Source organism: Pholis gunnellus (genome assembly GCF_910591455.1).
Source record: "Pholis gunnellus genome assembly, chromosome: 17".
In the NCBI taxonomy this organism is placed as follows: domain Eukaryota; kingdom Metazoa; phylum Chordata; class Actinopteri; order Perciformes; family Pholidae; genus Pholis; species Pholis gunnellus.
Window position 1 is genome coordinate 21,305,536 of NC_136544.1, and position 19,235 is coordinate 21,324,770.

Sequence of the window (19,235 nt, forward strand, 5' to 3'; positions counted from 1 at the left end):
TATGAAATCTGAACATAATAGTCTTGTAAAAAAATTTAATAGATTCAAGCTTTACAGCCTTTGCACCAGATTAATGTTATCTATCTAATGTTATCTAGGTCTATTTATTTATACCCTTTTATTGTGAAGCGGTAAACCTCACCGGAAATAGAACAAAACTCTTTCCGGTCAACACTTTTGAGTCCCGCCCCACTAGTCGGTGTGCCATCTTGTATTTAGCAAAGAACAAAAAAAAAACGGTGTGAGAGAAACGAGCCGAAACCTCGGGATGGGGCACATCTTTTAAAGTCATATTTTAAGAGTATATTAAAATGTTAATAGTATATCAGGTGTAACGGGACAGTATGTCGTAGCACCGCGGAGGAACATCAGCCACACCCCGGAGAACAGCTAACGTTAACGTTAGCTCGCAAGCTACCGGAGCTAAGCTAGCCAATTAGCTAAGAGGCTAGTAACGACTGGCGAGTTTCTATTTTGACCTAGACTAGCAGTGTAAACGTTAATACATTTTATTGTCGGGACTCTGGTGGAGATGGACCGCACGTCGTGTTGATTATCCGCCGACAGAAGCTCGGTAGCTTTTGCTGCTAACAGTTTGTTTTTCGTTCCGGAACGGAACCACAATAAGCCGCGGTAAGTAATGCTACATTAGCTATGCTAGCTATGCTATAGCTAACCTAGTTAGCTGTTCCAGGGTGGGTTTGGAACTTGGGTCCGAGGGAGTCTTTGATTTGTTTCTGTTCTTCAGTGAAATGAGGAATAGTTTAACATTTGCTGAACGTTGACACGGTTCATGTTGATGGGTCTGTTTTAATTCACGTGGTTACTTAACGTTAGTATTTAGATCCTTTATTACAGTGAAAGTACTAATACCACGCAGTGAAAGTACTGTTACAGTGAAAGTACTAATACCACACATTAGAAATACTGTTACAGTGAATGTACTAATACCACACATTAGAAATACTGTTACAGTGAAAGTACTAATACCACACAGTATAAATACTGTTACAGTGAAAGTACTAATACCACACAGTATAAATACTGTTACAGTGAAAGTACTAATACCACACAGTATAAATACTGTTACAGTGAAAGTACTAATACCACACAGTATAAATACTGTTACAGTGAATGTACTAATACCACACAGTGAAATGAATTATTAATATTCACTCATTTAATCGATGGATATGTTTTGTAAAAGTAATGTAAATAGTGAGGAAGCACGTATGACTAATACATTCATATTTGTAACTTTATGATCAGAAGCAGCAAAGAGTGAATGAGCTGGAATCATGACGTGTCTCCACACGTTAGTGAGTTAAAGAGTTTTACAATCGTATGTTTTGTAAATGAACTAGTAAACTGCAGTTCTAGGATGAAGCGTGTTGCACCAGCAGGTTGGAATCCTGCTCAGCTTTAACCACAACAACCTGAATGTTAGCCGTGTTTTGCCGTGAGCGATTGTCAGTTTAAAAGTTTGGACCACGCCCAATAAACATCCAGTGATGCTTCTCTCCCGAGGAGCTTCTGAATCAGAGGTTTGACTTTCGACCGTGTGACCAGATTTCAGGTTCCTGTCTCCAGTTTAAAGCGTCCGAATCTGCTTTAAATGAAGCGCGAGGTCGTTTTCCTACATGTGATGCTGAGGAAACTTCCTTCCTCGGTGTTGTGATCTTAAACATGTGAGAGCAGCCGTGTTCCTTTGGAAAATGACAAAAATAGAAACCACAAGACGTCTTCCCCGTTATATATAACCGGTGAATGATGTGGTGATTGTTTTTGCACATCAACATGAACAATGGTGACGATGCTCCCGAGCTTTTTAAAGTCTCAATCCGTGTGATGAACACACAACAGCGGGACTCTGAACCCTCTGAACACAGAGCGGTCTGGAGTCCTGCTCCTCTCTGAAACAGAACCACACTTATGATGACATCATCATTAACAAGAAGAAAACAAGTGGAATTTATTTGATCATTTATTTTACAAAAGTTGGAAAACAATATAATCTAAATATCCAACATGTTTCCAAGTGTTACCAATGCTGGAAAGAATGGAGTCTCTACGTTCTATTTATAGATTAAACCATTCACATGTTCCAGCCTCTCCTCCTCTCTCCTCTCTCCTCTCTCCTCTTCTCTCTCCTCTCTTCCCTCTCCTCTCTCCTCTCTTCTCTCCTCTTCTCTCCTCTCTCCTCTCTTCTTTCCTCTTTCCTCTCTCCTCTTCTCTCTTCTCTCTCCTCTCTCCTCTTCTCTCTCCTCCTCTCTTCTCTCCTCTCTCCTCTTCTCTCTCCTCTCTCCTCTTCTCTCTCCTCTCTTCCCTCTCCTCTCTCCTCTTCTCTCCTCTCTCCTCTTCTCTCCTCTTCTCTCCTCTCTCCTCTCCTCTCCTCTTTCCTCTCTCCTCTTCTCTCTTCTCTCTCCTCTCTCCTCTTCTCTCTCCTCCTCTCTTCTCTCCTCTCTCCTCTTCTCTCTCCTCTCTCCTCTTCTCTCTCCTCTCTTCTCTCTCCTCTCAGATGAATCCATCATGACGTCATAGTTTCACACTTTAATGTTTAAAGTGAACTCTTTATTAGAGACGTTTATGAAGAATGAAGAATAAAATGTTTTATTAAATATCACAACTTTAAGCTTCTTTTTGTTTGATTTTTCTGACGAAAGCGCTCGTTGCCCATGACGTGTTCAAGGACCGTTGGAAAGATGAGAATCTGACGATAATGACGTTTTTTAAAGCTTCCAGCTGTGATAGACGGTGTAGTTTTGGCGATTGTCTAAAGAAAGCATGAACTGGTAACGACCAGAATCAGAAGCACAGTTCAGACGTTAACTAATTAGGATTCTTCTTCTTCTTCTTCTTCTTCTTCTTCTTCTGTTCCTCCTCTTCCTCCTCGGGGCTCCAGCTGACTGAGCCGAGCGGCTGCATTAAGCTCCATCATAACGGGCTGCTGCATGTGTGACATAATAATACAACAATACAACCCCACGGCTCACATTACGCTCCGCTCTTCTTCGTGGGTTTATTTATACCGGATGTATTTATATCTTCACATGTAAATACACTCATGAGCAGTTTATTATTTTATATTTCAACTGGAGCTGAAACAACAGTCAGTAATGAACAGTCGGTGGATCGGTGGGCACGAAACAAAGAATAACTCCATACCAGAGTGATGTTTTAATGATTTAGATCTACGTTTACATTAAACCCTTAAACAACATCTCACAGGTTCATTTGACTGATGTTACTTATATATGATTTGAGATCTTTTTAAATCATTTTTCTAATTTTTCCATTGAAACCTTTGGTTTGTGTGTCTGTAGAATATGACGTGTGGACAACGTTTCATTTAAAATGATATTTTCACAACATTTCCTCAGATTATTAAATTGCAGCATTTTGCAATTTTTAATATAATTTCAATGAATTGTTCAGCAAAAGAAACAAGCATCTTGTGTCTGTGAGGAGTTTTTTATTCCCACTTCATCTTCATCTCAGTACATTAAATACATTTTTATCTACACACACACACACACACACACATCTGCTGCTCCTCTCTCGGCATCATAAACTCCTCCATCACACCGTCAACAGCTTCATGTCTCAACTCGTCAGCTGCTTTCTGTCCCACATCGAGTCTTTGAGTCTCTGAGTCTGAGTCTTTGTTGCTCACTGGCGGATTTTTGAAAATGGGTCACTTTCTTTTTTTAGAGGAAAAAGAATGCATTTCCAGCGTGTTAAACACATTAATTAGACGGTTTTCTGCCCGACTGAAGTGGAAGAGAAACCAGACGCTTCACATCACTTCAGGAAAAACTAAATGAGGACACGGTCCAGGATCCTGTTCCTTCAGCACCAAAGTAATACATCTAACCAGCGTTGGATCCTTCTGATCACTGCTGGTCTGCTCATTCATACAAACATATTCATATTCCTCTTGTGCTGTGAAAGCTTTGTTTACATCAGAAATGTCCCGTAAATACAGAAGAAAAGGATCAAATCTAACGTTTAAAGATCTCTGATAATAGTTATTGATCCATATTAACAGATACAGATCTCTACAGAGCTCGTGTTAGGAGTTAAACGGCTCATAATTCGTCTCTAACATCGTCACATCATCATATATCGTCTCTCTTTACAGGCCCTGGCCATGCCCTCGAGTGTACGGGCGGGCAACCTGAAAGACCCCGAGGTGGCAGACCTCTTCTGCAAAGACGATCCGGAGAAGCTGTTCGCGGACCTCCGTGAGATCGGACATGGCAGCTTCGGAGCCGTTTACTTTGTGAGTCTCCGCGTTTAAAAGTCCTTCTGTGTTCGTGTTCTGTCTCTTCTCACGGCCTCTTCGCTCGTGTTTTTACATCAAAGTGTTTATAGCTGACTGAGAGGAACGTTTCTGCTCAGCTGTGTGTGTGAAGTGTGAACGTCAAGATCGTCAGTTTCTCCTCCTCCGAGGCTTCGGCCTCTTATGAAGCATTCTGGCCGCGTTTAGCTTCCGTCGTCTCTCACAAATGTCAAAGAAAAGCTGCAGAAAACAGCCCAGAATGTCAGAGCGCAGGCCTTTAAATAGAATGTGAGCGCTTCTCTTGTGTAATCTCTGAGAGCCAATGAGGAGAGGAGACGGCGATGATGCTGATCAGGTGGACTTCCTGCTGCTGAGATCATGTTGAATAGATATCACATAGTTCAGATCTGTTATCTGAATGTTGAAGCATTTCCTTTAGAAGAGACAGAAGTTCTTATCTTATAGTGTGTGTGTGTGTGTGTGTGTGTGTGTGTGTGTGTGTGGGTCGCCTCAGTGCAGCGTGACGTCGTCTGACTGCAGAGAACCTGACTTGGGTTTTAGGATTACGCTCTTTTTTAGGAGGATTAAGTTCTTGGAATAGATGTGAGATAATAACGAATATTCTTACCCGGAGATAAATGACGCCGTTTTGGTCGATAACTAGATCGACGTGTTCTTCTTTTGTTCCCTGAACGTGTCGGATTCATCAACCGAGTGGTCGAGGGTACTACTGTCATCGACAACTACACTACATGAAACACCATGACGTGGATGGAGAAGACAAAGAAAGCACTTAAGGCAGTAAAGCCTCTTATTTTCACTATTTGAAGTGGTGAATGGAACCCTGTGTTTGAGCTGAAGCGCTCCGCTGTGTTGATGGGTGACCTCCTGCTGTGAGCCGAGGTATTAGATCCTGTGTAATCTGAGCCGGACGGATTAGAGAACCCTGATTCATCCTGCAGAGAGAAGCTGTTTGAACGTAGTTTATAATCTGTGTTTAACATGCAGATCAATACACGTTAGAGTCCTCCCGTTCAAACGCAACACAAACCGGTGGTTCTGTGAAACCTGCACAAATATCACAACACAAAGGGAAAATCCTGTGATTGTCAAAGCACTTGAAACGGTGAAATGCATTTACACGTCTTTAAATGAGGAAACGTGAAGAATTCAGAAAGATCAGCGCTGATAGCGACACACGTTCGTGTCTTCAGAGAGGCTGTGGGAGCTGAAGCACATTCATTCTGTTAATTAATCGTGTGAGAGAGTGAAGTCTCCGTCGTACCGGAGAGCTTTTGTGCGTTTGTTCCTTTACGGTTTCTGTGTGAACTTCACGATAGTTAGTAAGCAATAACAGCGTCTTCCTCCGCACGTCAGCAGCAGTAGAATCATTGAACAGCTGCTTGGTAAAGACAGCACGGTCAGCATCTTCTGAAATCGGTTCTCCGTGTTGAATTAACCTCGTAGACGATCGGCGGTCGAGGTCTGTAAACGTACACACAGCAGTGATGATGTAAAGCTTTGAACAGAGCCAGGAACCCTCAGCAGCTCTGAATGGATGAAGCTCTGTTAACCTGATGAACCTGTTTTCTCTCAGAGTAACTTGAGTGTTTATTGTTCTGATGAACTGACTTCTGTCGCCCGTCAGGCCCGAGATGTTCGCAACAATGAGGTGGTGGCCATCAAGAAGATGTCGTACAGCGGCAAGCAGACCAACGAGGTAACGCACCGGAAATAAATGAATCAATAAGTCACTTCCTGTTAATATTAACGTCCCTCTTTTACTCGCTCTCTCTTAAAGTCATTCAGATTTTCTCACAATGAAACATTCACGATCTACTCATCTATTCTACTTCTGGTCCTTTTATTCTACAGCTACTAACCTGAGTTATCAGACAAAGTATTTCAGTGTATTTCTGTGTTGACACGAATGCGCTGACGACGTGTTTTGTGTCCGTGCTCAGAAATGGCAGGACATCATCAAAGAGGTGAAGTTCCTGCAGAAGCTTCGCCATCCGAACACCATCGAGTACCGAGGCTGCTACCTGAAGGAGCACACGGCATGGGTACGTACCCGCGAACCTCAGCACCACCACACGCATATATATATAATATATAATGTTATTTGTTGTGTGTTTCAGCTGGTGATGGAGTACTGCCTCGGCTCGGCCTCAGACCTCCTGGAAGGTCAGTTTGTCTCTTCGTCAGATATTTAAACGTGATTTATTGTTTCTGTTTGTTTTGTCTCTGACTCTCCGAGTTCTCCTCGTGCTCACAGTTCACAAGAAGCCGCTCCAGGAGATGGAAATAGCTGCTATTACCCATGGTGCACTGCAGGGATTAGCATATCTTCACTCTCACAACATGATCCACAGGTAAACACACACACGGCTGGAATGTTACTTATTGATTTAGTTTTACTACGATGTGTCACATGTTCTATTTTAACATCTATCGATTATCTTCTGATTCATATTTAAATATTTCTAAGAACATTTTTCACCTTTGAACACCGTAATAAGATCAAATAGATACGTTTTGTCCTTAAACAATGTAGGTGACGCTCTTATTTTGAAACCTTAGCATTAACGGCCTCTCCAACACACAGCTCACTGTGTCGTGATGATTCACTCTGTTGTACGCTTTAACATCGGTATAGATTAACGTTTAAAGATGCTACATGTAGCATCCGTCGGCGCTAACGTGTGATGTTTTGGGGGGATTTTAGGGACGTGAAAGCAGGAAACATCCTGCTGACGGAGCCCGGTCAGGTCAAACTGGGAGACTTTGGTTCCGCCTCCATCGTGGCTCCGGCCAACTCCTTCGTGGGGACTCCGTACTGGTGAGACTGGAGCTACATTCACTCAATGAGCACGCTGGAATGTGAAGACGTCTTTAAATCCCAACTTTAGGATGTAATGGTGAAAGTTTCTGAAACGAATCAGGTGTCACATGTCTGAGGCTGTAACGGGTCAAAGGTCACCTGGACCCTGTTCCTCCATGTGTTTGTGTCTCAGTGTATAATAACGCAATAATCACACAGAAATAAACAAACCTTTACCGTCGTTAACGTTAAATATTAACCGTCTGAACTTAAATTAAATGAGTCGACTCATTAGAACAACAAAATAAAAGCCTTCTCCACCAAACACACTTCTCCTCTGAAGCCTTATTTATGGTTTTTATATCGCATGAATATGAATTTAAAAAGGTTTTTAACAGAATTTAAACTTTTCAACCTGGAAACTATTCTTTAACAAAAACAATCTAAGTTTGTTTTTGTTCATTTAAACAGGCTGTGATGTCATCACTCAGTTTAACTAAAAGCTCTTCAGATTATTATTATAATTAATAATTAGTTCATGATGCTCGGTCGAGCTGTTTTCATGCTGAATGACGTATTTCTAAGAAACAAATCTGTTCATGAAGTCGACCGTGTTTATGTTATAACAGCGTAATAACTGGTATTTATTTATTTCAGTGCTTTAAGTTGAACTAAAGTATTGATTTGTTTTCTTATTTCCGTTGAGTTCCGTGTAAAGTTATAATATGAGGTGCTCACCGTGAGGCTCTTGTGTTTTCCTCAGGATGGCTCCGGAGGTGATCTTGGCGATGGACGAGGGCCAGTATGACGGGAAGGTGGACGTCTGGTCGCTGGGCATCACCTCCATAGAGCTGGGTAACGACAACAGACTGTGGTGCTGAAGACCAGCGGATGAATCCACACGTTCTCTAACGTTTGACCCTCTGCTTGTTTCCCCCCCACAGCGGAGAGGAAGCCCCCTCTGTTCAACATGAACGCTATGAGTGCCTTATATCACATCGCTCAGAATGAAAGCCCCATCCTTCAGTCCAACCACTGGTGAGAACGGCTGCTCACTTTGATCTTTGACTCAAGATTCAGTCTCATTGTGAGGCTGCGTCCTCACTCCTACCTTCCTCCTTTCAAACGCATATCTCTCGCTGCGTCTACATCCAGTTTAAAACCATTAAAACGGAGCCGAAGGGAGATTCAACAGATCCTAAAACTCACAGATCAGAGTCACAGATCAGAGTCACAGATCAGAGTCACAGATCAGAGTCACAGATCAGAGTCACAGATCGAGTCGTTGGTAGTTTTAATGATGGGTAATAATCTGCTTCCAGCTGAATGAAATGAATAATCCTATTTTTCTCTGCAGGTCTGATTCCTTCCGCAACTTCGTGGACTCCTGCCTGCAGAAGATTCCCCAAGACCGGCCTACCTCTGACGTGCTGCTGAATGTGAGAACCAATCCAGCTTCATCGCACCAAACGTAAACCCTTCGTCTTCATCGCTCATGTTGCCGTCTCCTTCCCTCCTTCCTTCCCTCCTTCCTCCTCTGCAGCATCGCTTCCTTTGCCGCGAGCGTCCTCTGACGGTCATCATGGACCTGATCGCTCGCACCAAAGACGCGGTGAGAGAGCTCGACAACCTGCAGTACCGCAAGATGAAGAAGATCCTCTTCCACGAGACGCAGCAGAACGGGCCCGTGTCCGAGGGAGGCGACGATGAGGAGGTGAGGAAGAGGGGAAGTGTGTGAGAGGAAGAGATGTGGAGACTGAGGAGGAAAGAGCACAAAGAGAGGAAGTATAAAATAGAGACGCATGAGTCATCAGAGATTCAGATAGACACAAATACACATATACTTTCTGAAAACACATATTTTCCTCTGACTGTTGGTCTCAGATGAATCTTCATAGTTTCACAATTTAATGTTTTTACACAATCTGGTTAAAGGAAACGCTTTATTAGGAGACATTTATATCGGGACATGGAGAATAAAATGTTTTTATGAAATATCATAATTTTAAGCTTTGTTTTGGTTTCTTTTTCTGACGGAAGCGTTCGTCACACATGATGTGTTCAAGGACCGTCAGAAAGATGAGAATCTGACGACTATGACGTTTTTTAACAGCTTCTGGTTGTGATGAACGATGTAGTTTTGGTTGTTGTTTAAATAAAACATGCTTTTCTATCCCGCCGGTGGGTTTTGGGGTTCAGAGGGTTAATGAACGTCTCTCTGCAGCTGAATCCAGCGTGTGTGTCTTTGTGTCTTTGTGTCTTTGTGTCAGGAGGTGGAGACGTACCTGCTGCGGACGGGAACAGTCAACAGCATGGAGAGCTCCCAGTCGGTGCCCAGCATGTCCATCTCGGCCAGTTCCCAGAGCAGCTCGGTCAACAGTCTGGCCGACGCCTCCGACGACAGCAGCAACGAGATGGCCATGATGCAGGAGGGCGAGCACACCGTCACCTCCAACAGCTCCATCATCCACCGACCCACGGTACAAAAACAGCCTGAACGCCTCATCGCCCGTAGAAACACCAGAGCTCGTCTTAGAAAAAGAGGTTCAACGGATCATAAATCACGGATCAGATCAGTACAAATACTAAAAATATAGATATTTATATTTAATAAAGATAACTTTTAGAGATCACTGATCCCTAACACCACCCCCTCTTCCTCCTCCTCTTCCTCAGGGTCAGGATAACATCTATGATGACCCCTACCAGCCAGAGATGGACCAACCTCAGGCTCCCTCTGCTGGACGCCGTCGAGCTTATTACCGCAACCGGGACCACTTTGCCACCATCCGAACCGCCTCCTTGGTGAGTCTTCCTCCTCGTCCTCCTCTTCCTCTTCCTCCTCGAGGTGTTTGTTGATTCTCATCATCTGTGAATCTAAATCAGTCAAAGTTAAAGACTTTATTCTCGTCTTTTATTAGCGCTGTAGCGTGAAGAAAGAGATTTATATCTGAAGTCTCAAAGTGTTCAAATAACACTAAATCTGCACAAACATCTGCAGGAGACAGTCGGGTCCCATCGTGTTTTAGATGAAGTCCCGGCATCAAACGCCCGTGTCTTAACCCGCCGTTCCTCCCGGCTCTTCACAGGTCACCCGTCAGATCCAGGAGCACGAGCAGGGCTCGGCTCTGCGGGAGCAGATGTCCGGGTACAAGCGCATGAGGCGGCAGCACCAGAAGCAGCTGATGGGGCTGGAGAACAAGCTGAAGGCGGAGATGGACGAGCACCAGCTGAAGCTGGACAAAGAGCTGGAGAACCAGAGGAACAGCTTCTCCACCGAGGCCGACAAGCTGTCCAAGAAGCACCAGGCCATCCTGGAGAAAGAGGTGACGCTAAAGAGACCGTCGCTATGCTAATTTATTCATGTATATATTCATCTCTAATATCTATTTCATATTCATAAACATCTCCTTCAGACTACTGCATTTATTCTAGTTTATCACCAAAACTACATTTTACAGACTACATGTGAACACATCATGATAACGTTATAATGTAGCTTCAGCCAGTACTCATGTTCACGGAGCAGAGCCTGAAGGCATCATGATGTCACTGAATGAACCTCCGTTGGTTAGCCGTTAGCGGTGCTGCTAATGTTACTAGCTCTTTTCTGATTGGTTGTTTACAATGAAACATGATCAGAGACTAGAAACACAAGTTCTACTGAGTCAGTAAAACTTTATTTACACTCTGATGGTTAACGATAAAACTTTATTTACACTCTGATGGTTAACATTAAAACTTTATTTACACTGTGATGGTTAACATTAAAACTTTATTTACACTGTGATGGTTAACATTAAAACTTTATTTACACTGTGATAGTTAACGGTAATTAGTCAGCGGTTCAGATAATAATGAAAATAAATATGAAACAAATTTGAAATCCTACCCTCTAATAAAAACATGTGATTTAAGTTGAAGTCAAACCTCATTACTGAGCTCGTTTAGATGTGAGGTGTCATCTGATGTTTTCTTTGTTTCGTGTCCTGCAGGTGAAAGCCGCTCTGACAGAAGAGAAGAAGTTCCAGCAGCACATTCTGGGCCAGCAGAAGAAAGAGCTGACCAGTTTACTGGAGTCACAGAAACGGCAGTACCGCCAGCGCAAAGACCAGCTGAAGGAGGTCCGAACCCAAACACACGGGTAGAAATCACTGCTGCACGACCAAGAAACAGTAGACTGAGTCGTTCCTCTTTCTTCTTCGTCTGAACAGGAGCTGAGCGAGAACCAGTCGACCCCAAAGAGGGAGAAGCAGGAGTGGCTGATCCGTCAGAAGGAGTGTCTGCAGCAGATGCAGGCGGAGGAGGAGGCCAGCCTGCTGCGGAGGCAGCGGCAGTACTACGAGCTGCAGTGTCGCCAGTACAAGAGGAAGATGCTGCTGGCTCGACACAACCTGGAGCAGGACCTGCTGAGGGAGGTACGGACTCTTCAAAATAAAAGTCCTGCTCCTCTATGAAACAGAACCATCATGACTAAGAATAACTCAGTTATGATGAAATTAATCATTAAAAAAGAACGAAAACACAAGAAACACAAGTCCCAACTGGCTGAATTATCTTATAGAAAACGAGGCAAGTTTACTTTGACCTGAGAATAAATGGACGTCAACAACACGCTTATTTAATCAGATTTTATTCCTCATAAACGATCATAAACGTTTGTGGTTATGTTTTGGTAAAAACTCGTCTTATTCTACAGAACAGAAATACTCAAAGAACCAGGTTTTAAATGAGATGATTTCCTCAAATCGTCCGCTGATACTTTGTAGGAACATAAAAGACAATTTGACGCTTCTTATTCTCCGTTCTTCTTCTTCTCTCCCTCCCGTGTTTCCGCCGGTCCTCCACCAGGACCTGAACAAGAAGCAGACCCAGAAGGACCTGGAGTGCGCCATGCTGCTGCGGCACCACGAGTCCACCCAGGAGCTGGAGTTCAGGCAGCTGGGCTCGGTGCAGCGGACCCGGGCCGACCTGATCCGAACGCAGCACCAGACCGAGCTGACCAACCAGATGGAGTACAACAAGCGCCGCGAGCAAGAGCTGAGGCAGAAACACACCGTGGAGGTCAGGCAGCAGCCCAAGAGCCTCAAAGTAAGAAGGAGACCTGAGACCAAGTGTGGAGAACTTTATGGTGATTTAACCTTCTGAACCCCAAAGCAGCCTCAGTCACATTTTACTCTCTGTGGCCTTGATGGTCACATGACTGTTGGTCTCAGATAAATCAATCATGACTTCATAGTTTCACTGAGGAGCTCACAATTTTGTGGTTCAGAGGGTTAAGAATCAGCTTCAGCTCTCAGCATGTTGATTTAATTCAGATCAAATCAATAAAGCAAATATCAGAAGCCCTCACTGATTGTAATCAACACCTTGTTTCAGTCCAAAGAGCTGCAGATCAAGCGTCAGTTCCAGGAGACCTGTAAGATCCAGACCCGTCAGTACAAAGCTTTGAGGAACCATCTGCTGGAGAGCACTCCCAAATCCGACCACAAGGCCGTCCTCAAACGCCTCAAAGAGGAGCAGACGCGTAAGCTGGCCATCCTGGCCGAGCAGTACGACCACTCCATCAACGACATGCTGTCCACACAGGCTGTGAGTAAGGCAAGGAAACCCCGCGCACCTTCTGGACCTGCAGCACCTGCACCTCAACACAAGAACCAATTAATTACGAATTTGTAGAAATCCCACGAAAATATTTTGTATGTTATCAACGTAATCATGAATGAGGAGAGCGGGAGACGGATGAGTCAACAGACATCGTTCAGTTTGTTCTCTGGGAGGAACATGCGTAACGTAGTAACGTATGTGTAACGTTGTAACACGCCTAAAGTAATAACATGCGTAACGTATTCACCTTCAACGCATTCACCTTTTCATATGAACCGTTTATTTAAAGTGACAGAACACACAATCAGCTTTTGTGTGAACGTGTCAGTGAAGTGACGGGAAACACAAATGGTAACATTTAAAATAACAATAGATAAATAATCTTTCTGTTTATTGAAGAAGAAAAGAAAATCTGATGAAGAAACCTACGTGAACATAATTTTCCTGTCGTCATCATCACCCTCATCATCCTGACGCTCTTCTTCTTCTTCTTCTTCTTCTTCTTCTTCTTCTTCTTCTTCTTCTTCTTCTTCTTCTTCTTCTTCTTCTTCTGCGTTCCCCCCCACAGCTGCGTCTGGATGAGAACCAGGAGGCTGAGTACCAGGTCCTGAGGATGCAGCTGCAGCAGGAGCTGGAGCTGCTGAACGCCTACCAGAGCAAGATCAAGATCCACACCGACACCCAGCACGAGAGGGAGGTGAAGGACCTGGAGCAGAGGGTGTCCATCCGCCGGGCGCTGCTGGAGCAACGGGTAGGAAACGGGTTTCACGTTTCATCCTTTAAATGTGTACGATCGATGCTTCTCCATCTGTGACTCTCCGTTGATGTCGTCCAATAATCTGCTGGGGGTAAACGTGTGTCGTCAGATCGAGGAGGAGATGCTGTCCCTGCAGAACGAGCGCTCGGAGCGGATCCGGACCCTCCTGGAGCGCCAGGCCCACGAGATCGAGGCCTTCGACTCGGAGAGCATGCGTCTGGGCTTCAGCAACATGGCGCTGAGCGGCATCCCGGCCGAGGCCTTCAACCAGGGCTACCCGACGCCCAGCCCGTCCTCGGGCTCCGGCGGCTGGCCCTCCAGGCCGGTGCCGCGCTCCGGCAGCCACTGGAGCCACAGCGTCCAGAACTCGGTGACCACGCCGTCGTGGCGCAGCCAGAACCACGGAGGAGGAGGAGGAGGTGGAGGAGGAGGAGGAGGCAGCTTCATCCGCGCAGAGTCCGTCACCTCCTCCCACGGCCTCGGCCGGGACAGCGAGATGCACAAGAGCAGCATCAGGGGCCACCCGTCCTCCTCTTCCTCCCACTCCTCCCACTCCTCCTCCTCCTCCTCCTCCCACCACCACCACCACCACCACCACCAGCAGCAGCAGCAGCAGCAGCACCACCAGCAGCAGCAGCAGCAGCACCACCAGCAGCAGCAGCAGCAGCAGCAGCAGCAGCAGCACTACCTCCCCCAGCACTACCAGCACCACCAGAGCACGCCGCAGCTGTACCGCGAGAGTCACGACGGCCGGGAGCGCGACCGCTCCAGGGAGTGGGTGGGGGGAGGAGGAGGAGGAGGAGGCGGAGGAGGCGGCGGCGGAGGCGGCCACTACCCCCACCACTCCCAGCTGCACCACCATCATCACCACCTCGCCACACACGCCTCGTCCCAGTCCTTGGCTCTCCTGCCTCCCCCGCCGCTACCTCCCCCGATCTCCATCTCCTCCTCCCCGCCCTCCTCCGCCTCCTCCTCTTCATCATCTCAGGGAGGCTACGGCGGCGGCGGCCTGAGCATCAGGGGCCCCGGCCTGATGGCCCTCAGGAACAGCCCCCAGCCTCTGAGGAGGACGGCCTCCGGGGGGCCGGGGGGAGGCGGGGGGAGCGACGGAGGGCTGAGCCGGAGCACGTCGGTCACCTCCCACATCTCCAACGGGTCGCACCTCTCTTACTCCTGAAGCTCCGCCTCCTGAGATCTGACATCAGAGAGAATTTAAGCCGTCAGTTTGTTTTAAGAGGAAAAGTTAAAAAGAAATGTAAAAACACATTTTAAATGTAGATTTAAACATCTTCTTACTTTAAATTGTTCCTGATGCTCAAAAATAAAAAGAGGAAGACATTTACATTTTAATTTTTTTACAAGTTACGACAGATAAAACCCCCGAGTATTAAGATCACTGTTAGAAAGAAGCTGCACAGGAACAGTGACCGAAACAAAAGGATTAAAGATAAAACTAGAGAATCTCTGAGGGTGCGTTCAAAGACCACTGTAAACTATGTAAATAACGGTTGTTTGTTTGATCTGTAACTGTTTCATACGTTTTTCTTTTGTAGTGATAAATAAGATTCTGTAAACTGATGAAACACACTGCCACCTCGTTTGACCCGAGTGACTCCGCCCCTTTAAGGTCTTCTTAAAGGGACAGTCCGACATTTTACCTTCAGCTGAGCTCGGTGTGCTGCTTTAGTGAGAGGACGAAGAGGACGAGCTCTTCATCGATGCTGAGATTAAAAACGCTGAATAGTTTCAGGTTTGAGGCGTAAAATCCTCCAAAAGTATCATTTTATTTTCTGATGTCAGTTTAAAACACATTTCAGACACAAATACATAAAACAAGAGATTTAACAGCAGACATCGACACTAAACATTAATGACATCATTCTCCAGAGGTACTCCATCTGTACATCTTTGTGTACTTGTACTCGTGATCGAACACACTTTGGTAGAAATGATGTATTAAGAGTTCTGACTCTTTAATCTTAATAAATCTTTACGTTTCTGTTCTGAACTCTCAGAAAACGGAAACCGATTATTCTCCAAATTCATCTTTTGTTCTATAAAACGTCAGAGAATTCACTTTGGTGTGATAGAAAACAGGAAGTAAAACCACGATGAGCCGATTGTTAGAATAGTTATTTTTCTGTCGATCAGCTCATGAATCATTCGTCTAATTGATGAGTCAGCTGATCGGTACCGGCTCTATTCCGACTTAAAACTGCAAATAAGAAAACGTCTCAAAATGTCGGACTGTTCCTTTAAAGGACGCCGGAGAGGTTTAGAGCGAGCCGCGCGTGCGTGTGTGTGTGCGCGTGGCGCGCGCGCGCGCGTGTGTGTGTGTGTATGTGTGTGCACGCGCTGGCGGCTCCCCTCCGTAGTTTCCCTTCCTCACAGTCTTCATGTGTAGATGAGAAGATGTGATGATGGAGACGATGAAGATGATGATGATGAAGAAGAGATGGTGTTGCGTTTACAGACGGGTTCGGCTGCATGGACGTTTGTGTACAGACGTGTGTGAATACCATGAACACTATCTATTTATATAAATGTGAGAAACCCGACGACGTGTCCACAGAGCACTACACACGATAAGGATCCTAGACGCAGAGATGACGTCATCGTTATGTCCTCGACTGCAGCTGGAGTATTTATGTCTACGCCCGTTTTTCTACAGATGTAGTTGCCATTGTTGACCACTAGGTGGGGGTAAGAGTTACTGTGATAGAGCTATAAAAGAGACTTCCTGAGGAGGACTACGTTTCCCAGCATTCCTCTGGAGGGCTACACTTCTGGGCCTGCCATCCACTTTTTTATTTTTGAGCCAGTATTAAGATGTGGAGCGTCAACACAGCGGAATATGAATAATTATATTCTCCAGTTTGGTGCCATGTTTTTATTTCAGTTTTTAAAATTTCTTTATTTCTTCAGTCGTGTGAAGAACAAACACAAACTGTAAAATAAGGAGCCGCAAAGTGTTCACTGTCCATCATTTAAATAGTTTTATGGATTTAAGTTCTGTGAAACAATTCACAGAAATCTGCTAATTTTGACGATAAGATTTTTATTTCATTATAAACATTTTACTCTTTTTTTAAATGTATTTAATTTTGGCATCTTTCGTATTGAATCGTTTTAAATTCACAAAGTTTTATTCATAATGACGACGATGAAAAGTGACAAAAAGAGTCTTTTTAAAATAAAAACGTATTTATATTTCCTGAAGCGATGAAATAACATTTCATAGTTATGAGTTAAGTTTTAATAATTTATTCAAAACATTTCATTTATTTATTTGCATATTGTTCCTATAATTATTTAATTATTTGACTTTATGATATAAATAGTTCTAAAAATGTAAAATATAAAAATGTGAAGAAAATTATTAAAACTCAGCTTATTATTATAAATATTTACAATAAGATATATTTTACTCTTCAAATGTATTTTTCTTTTTTTACATTTGGCTTTAATTCCATTTTACTTCATGAAATGTTTTAATATAAATATTGAAAATAACATTTCATGACGATGAGTTCAGGTTTCACTGATGAATGATGAATGATTTATATATATATTATATAAATTGAGTCATTTTTATTTATCTGACGCTGAACACTTTGTGGATCTTTGTTTGCAGAACGTTTGTAGATTTATAACTAAACTAAAGTCTGTTTCTCGTCCTGTTGTCGATGTTTTGAGACAGAAAAGCGAGAAGAAGCTGGAAATGTTTTTTAAATGTCGTGCTGGACGTTAAATCCCTCGAGGGACGTTTGTGAGATTTCATTTTGCCAACTGTAGTTTTATTATATTTTATTTTAAACGTTTTATTTTGTGAGAGCCGATCATTCCGGAGGCGTTTTGCCATTTAACGCTGTGAGCAGTTCACTGACATCAGGATTTCTGCGTTCTCACGTCCTCAACATTCAGGGTCGACATTTTGTGAAGTAAACAATCGATAACTTAAAGATACGATCTGCAGGTTAATCAATAATGCGTCACTACGCCGCCTGATTATTGATCTGTTTCAGTTTTTATGATTCATTTATTGATTCATAAAATATTCCTTAAATGTCTCGTTTTGTTCGAGCAACAGATTTTCAGTTTGTCACATAAAACAGAGAAAATGAATGAATTGATGATTAATCTGTCGGTTGATTTAAGTTATTTATTAACTAATTATTTCAGTTCATTTATTTAAATAAACCCAAAACTGAACTCTGTGGTGCGTTCAGGGGCAGTTTGACATCTGAAAACTGAACAAGCAAATGTGATCCAGAAGAGAAACAACAAACAAACAACTAGAAAAATTAGCATATGGACAAAAAACGAGCACATTTCCCAAAATACATTGCTGTGATGACGAGGTCCTTTACTTTTTTTTTCATGTCGGTCCAAAATGTTTCCTCCAAAGACAGAGACACCCTCCGACTGTTTGTGTGTCTGAGGCCAGCAGGAGGATGAACTGACAGGAAGGATGAAGATGATGATGATGATGATGATGATGAAGATGAGTCCGTGTAAATGTGTGATGGATGGATTTAAAACCGTTTTTACAGCAGGAGGTCGAGTTTAAGACGTTCAGGTTCAAAATGTTTGAGAGACGAGTTGTACAGAAACGTAACAAAATAATTTTGGAGAAATAAATGAAGAAAAACAGTTTCTTTGTTTTCATGTTGGATTTTATTAACAAACATTTCATTTTTGTTTAGAAAACCTTAGACCACCACTTATTTAACATTAATGTCCTTTTATCCATAAATGTTTACGTCAAATATACATTTTTCAAAGTTATCAGCCGAGAAAAATGACATCATTGAATTATATGGTAGATAACTCATTTTGTTTAATGAAAATATCATTTTATTTGATTAAATATATAAAATGTATTTTACAGACATGGAGCCTGGAGGGCCCCGCCAGAATAAAAGTCTGCATTTCTTTTTTTTTTATCATGTTTCAAGTAAAATGAATAAAAAATATAATTATATATGTATGCATATATATATACATACATATATGTATATATAATATATATGTGTGTGTATATAAACATACATATATATACACACACACACACTGTAGATATTTATATATTTTATTTTATTTTTATATAAATATAAAATTGTTCATGTGTAATAAAGAAAAATAATTAGCGTTATTTTTTTTATTATCAAGTTATTTTCGTCTTTTATTTTTTTGTCCAGGAGGAAATGTACTTCCGGTGACCTCAGAGACCGGAAGCCTAAAAATAGCTTTTCGGTCTGTTTGTCTGTTCCAGGAGGATGTTGTTAAAGGGGAGGCGCGTGCAACAGTATGCACGCTGTATGTAAGACCGGAAATAGATATTTTGTCTTTCAAAATAAAAGGACAACGTGAATGATCGCCAGAAAAACGGCAGCGTAGGAAGTATTCAGATCCTATACTTTAAGTAAAAGTACTAAAACTACAGTTTAAAAATACTCATTACATTAAAAGTACTAATACCACACTGTAAAACTACTCTGGTACTGTAAAAGTACTTATACCACACTTTAAAAATACTCTGATACAGTAAAGGTACTAATGCTAATCCGTGTAATAATCAGTAAAACGTTTTTAATATTATTTCATCTGGAACCAGCAAATGTCTTTACATGAAAAACGACCATTAAAATAATTTGAAATAAATGTTCTGTCAATCCACTAATTGATTAATGAGCTAATTGATTACTTTGCTAATTGATTAATGGGCTAATGGTTTCTTGTGTAAACTGTTTGGGAGTTTAATT

The 19,235-nt window shown here is 43.0% G+C and overlaps 1 protein-coding gene across 2 annotated transcripts; it reads left to right on the top strand.

Annotated features, from left to right (window-relative positions):
* The first annotated feature begins 214 nt into the window (after nt 1-214).
* Nucleotides 215-18,116, top strand: taok2a (TAO kinase 2a). 2 transcript variants are annotated; one of them, XM_079177823.1, is made up of 20 exons: nt 215-633; nt 4,142-4,282; nt 5,931-6,002; nt 6,247-6,348; nt 6,424-6,469; nt 6,561-6,657; nt 7,011-7,124; nt 7,870-7,961; nt 8,051-8,144; nt 8,464-8,545; nt 8,650-8,820; nt 9,377-9,586; nt 9,783-9,911; nt 10,196-10,432; nt 11,102-11,230; nt 11,321-11,524; nt 11,958-12,197; nt 12,486-12,707; nt 13,282-13,464; nt 13,580-18,116. In XM_079177823.1, exons 2-20 carry the CDS (start codon nt 4,151-4,153, stop codon nt 14,645-14,647), a joined length of 3,624 nt encoding a protein of 1,207 aa, XP_079033949.1. In that variant the 5' UTR covers nt 215-633; nt 4,142-4,150; the 3' UTR covers nt 14,648-18,116. The 2 variants fall into 2 exon arrangements, with proteins under 2 accessions (XP_079033949.1, XP_079033950.1); XM_079177824.1 differs by having other exon boundaries at nt 12,486-12,698.
* The last annotated feature ends 1,119 nt before the right edge of the window (nt 18,117-19,235 follow it).